The 3,305-nt window shown below is 42.0% G+C and overlaps 1 gene segment (V, D, J or C); it reads right to left on the bottom strand.

Moving 5' to 3' along the window:
* Window positions 1–2,196: 2,196 nt before the first annotated feature.
* Window positions 2,197–2,693, bottom strand: LOC103749262. The segment is given in 2 exon segments: window positions 2,197–2,528; window positions 2,645–2,693. Coding segments are annotated over 2 exon segments (381 nt in total).
* Between the last annotated feature and the right edge of the window lie 612 nt (window positions 2,694–3,305).

Below are 3,305 nucleotides of genomic sequence, written 5' to 3'. Positions count from 1 at the left end.
AGGCTGACTAGTCTCCAGTAGATGAACATGCACCAAGAGGCATCCAGGTACAAACACTCTACATAATAGTACTTAATATACATGACATAATGCATAGAACCTGGTGGAAGTATTGTAGAGGGGCAGGCTGGGGAGTGAACTGGTATCACCAGAGTTCTCTCAGGGTCTCTTGCCCTATCATGCAAACCATATAACATATTTTTATGTGAATTTATTATGGTTTATGCCCTTGGGTAGGGAGGGAGTAATGGGGATACTTACATAGAAATGCACACCCAGCACCCAGCACTGTGCAGCTCGGCCACCATTCCAGATGCTTCCAGCACCTGCCCAAAGTCTCCATTTACTTTCACCCATACATCTTAGTCCCTGCAGTCTCACCAGTGTGTCTTCTTGGTGGCTCAAGACTTACAGCTCCTCTGCAGTCAGTTCTCCACAGCAGGACCCGCCCCATGGAGGAAGCAGGCAGTTTGGGACACAATTGGATAGGTATAAATTTGATTCAGATCTAAGGTATGAAGTGATCCAAAACTAAATAAAAATATTTTAAAAGAATATCTATCTATCCTAACATATATCTATCTATGACTCACTCTATCCTCTCCATGATGAGTATTAAATACTTCACTTTGTTAATCATATGAATTACAATCAATATGATAATTTGGATGGGCTCAAACAGAAGGGTTCTGATTGGCGTTTTCTTTCATGGTGACTGTCACCACTGAATTGTGGGAGGAACAGCATGACTAATTAAGAAACAGCCTCTTAATCCTCTGTGTTGAAACACCTTCTACAGAGAAGAGCATGGTGGTGCATGCCTGTAATCCCAGCACTTGTTAGGTAGAACTAGGTGGATCTCTGTAAGTGCAATTCAAGCCTGGTCTACACAGTGAGTTTCTGGCCAGCTGGGACTACAGGGAGACCCTGTACCAAAACTAATAAACAACAAACAACAATAACCCACCACAAACCATAAAAAGATAGCATCATATTATATTGTTTTACGTATATTTTTATTGAATTTTGGTACATTTCATACAAAAAAACTTAATCATCTTTAGATCCTCTCCCCCATCACTATCTCCCATAATCCTACCACATTTTGTGCATTTTATCATCTATATTAAGGTATATTGGATGTGAGGGCAATCTGAGTGTGACATCTGTCACTCCCTTGATCACCAGGGTTGATTTGGCTGATCTGGCAGGCTAGGCAGGTGTCCCCTTCCTTCCTCAATGCTCCATGTGTGTCCCTCCTGAAGCTGCATGCTGGGTCAAAGAGGACGACCTTCCCCGACAGAGGAAGCTCTTAAGGTATATTGAATCAAGCTTTTGTACCAGTTGTTCAAGTTGTACTCAGTTCAAGTTCATTACCTGGAGTCCAATCAGCTTAACTAGAGTCATTGACTTAAATATTAACACTCCCTTACCCATCAGTAACCAGTTGCTAATAGTTTCTTGCTTAAGGTTGGGACTGATCAATCAGACAAACCCCAGCATGGAACTGGGGAAACAGGCAGGAGGTAGCACCATTTTAAAGAGAGCTTTACAGCACTTAGAAGGCTGGGTACATTACTAAAGTATATAGCTGCACCAACATAGATCAGAGTCCATTTATAATGATTTATCTATAGATTTACTCATGTGAGGGAGCTTACATGAGATTTGGAACTCAGATACTTAGGGAGAAGTCAGGAAATGAAATCATCAGGTACGAGTTCCCAAACAGACCTGAGGATCACAGGGTAAGAGGGAGACTCTAATAACTGAAAGCAGAAGTGCATTATGGGAGCTCCAAAGAGCCCAGATTTGTATTGTTAACATTCTTAACAGATAGCACAGTTAATGAAAGTAGATGAGACTATAATTAACTGCACTAAGAATCTTTTAAACTTTCCTAAACTTAATGATTATGTGGACTTCCTTTTGATGAATGGGGATGAGAACCAATTACATCAAAACTAGGTGTCTCATATGTCAAGATTTGAATCCTGTATTAATTCAGGAGAGGCATTGTCTCTTCTGTGTTTCTGAGACTGGCGAGGAGGAGAGAGATTTGGGATGCAGAACAGCCTCACTGACTTTCCTTCAAAAACCTCCAAGAAACTTTACAAAATTGGTTTCACCTGGAAATGCTGTGGTTGCATAAACCAGCCAATGCAGCTCAGCAGCAGAGCCTTGAACATGAGCTTCCTATGAGGTTTTTGCTATGACTTGAATCACTGTGGGAGGAGCATTATAACCCTGTTGACAGAAGTAAGTGGCAATGTCTTCAGGCTCCAGTCTACTGATGGTGAGCGTGAAATCTGTACCAGATCCACTGCCACTGAACCTTGATGGGATCCCAGGTTTCAGTGTGGATGCATGGTAGATAAGGAGTTTAGGAGCTTCCCCTGGTTTCTGCTGATACCAACTTAACCCACTAGCAATGTTCTGACTGGCCTTGCAAGTGATGGTAACTTTGTCTCCCAGAGATGCAGACAGCAAGGATGGAGACTGAGTCATTAGGATGTCACATCTCACACCTGAGAGGTGAAACATACAACAAATATATACTGAATAATACTGTTACATGGTGAGTCTCTTAGAAAGACACACAGCACTGCCCACACTGGACAAAAATCCCGTTTCCCTTCCTTACCTGAAAAGCAGAGCAGCAGAAGCCCCAGGAGCTGAGAAGGGTCCCTCATGTCTATGCCGTGTTCTGATTATAACTAACACCCTCTGGGGTATAAAAAGACTATTATAAGTTTGTGGGGTGAGGTGGGTGCAGATCGCATCCAAATCAGAAGGAACTGGCAGGGTTTGAAACAGTTGGAGGATTTGGCTGAGTTCATCTTTAAGGCTCAACACAGGCCCCATGTGTCCAAGGCAGACAAGAGCAGTATAGGTTTGTCTGTAGAGAGCATGCTCCTCTTTGTTGGACAAAGCACAGCTTCATCCAAGCCTATGAGTAATCAGGAATTTTTAAAATGCTCTTTATTGAATTGGTATTTTTAATACTTCCTATTCCTGTATTTGATTTTCTGCCACATTTCCATCAAGGACAGTGGAATATCCTCTGAAACAATCCCAGGAATCTGAGGCAACGTTATTCACTCCTTTCTTTGGAGATATGTGGATATTATCAAGCATAAAATGATTCTTGTTTTCTCAGGTTCCATTCTACTTTTCGGGTGAAATTAAAAAGTAGTAAAGAGATATGAAGAGATGACAAAGAGCACTGGTTGCTGTTACAGAGGCCCCAGGTTCAATTTCCATTGCCCATAAGGCACCTTGCACCTACCTTTAACTCCAGTTCC

This window comes from Nannospalax galili, unplaced genomic scaffold (genome assembly GCF_000622305.1).
Source record: "Nannospalax galili isolate Female #2095 unplaced genomic scaffold, S.galili_v1.0 scaffold13046, whole genome shotgun sequence".
Classification (NCBI taxonomy): Eukaryota; Metazoa; Chordata; class Mammalia; order Rodentia; family Spalacidae; genus Nannospalax; species Nannospalax galili.
This window is presented reverse-complemented; position numbering and strand designations above follow the sequence as displayed.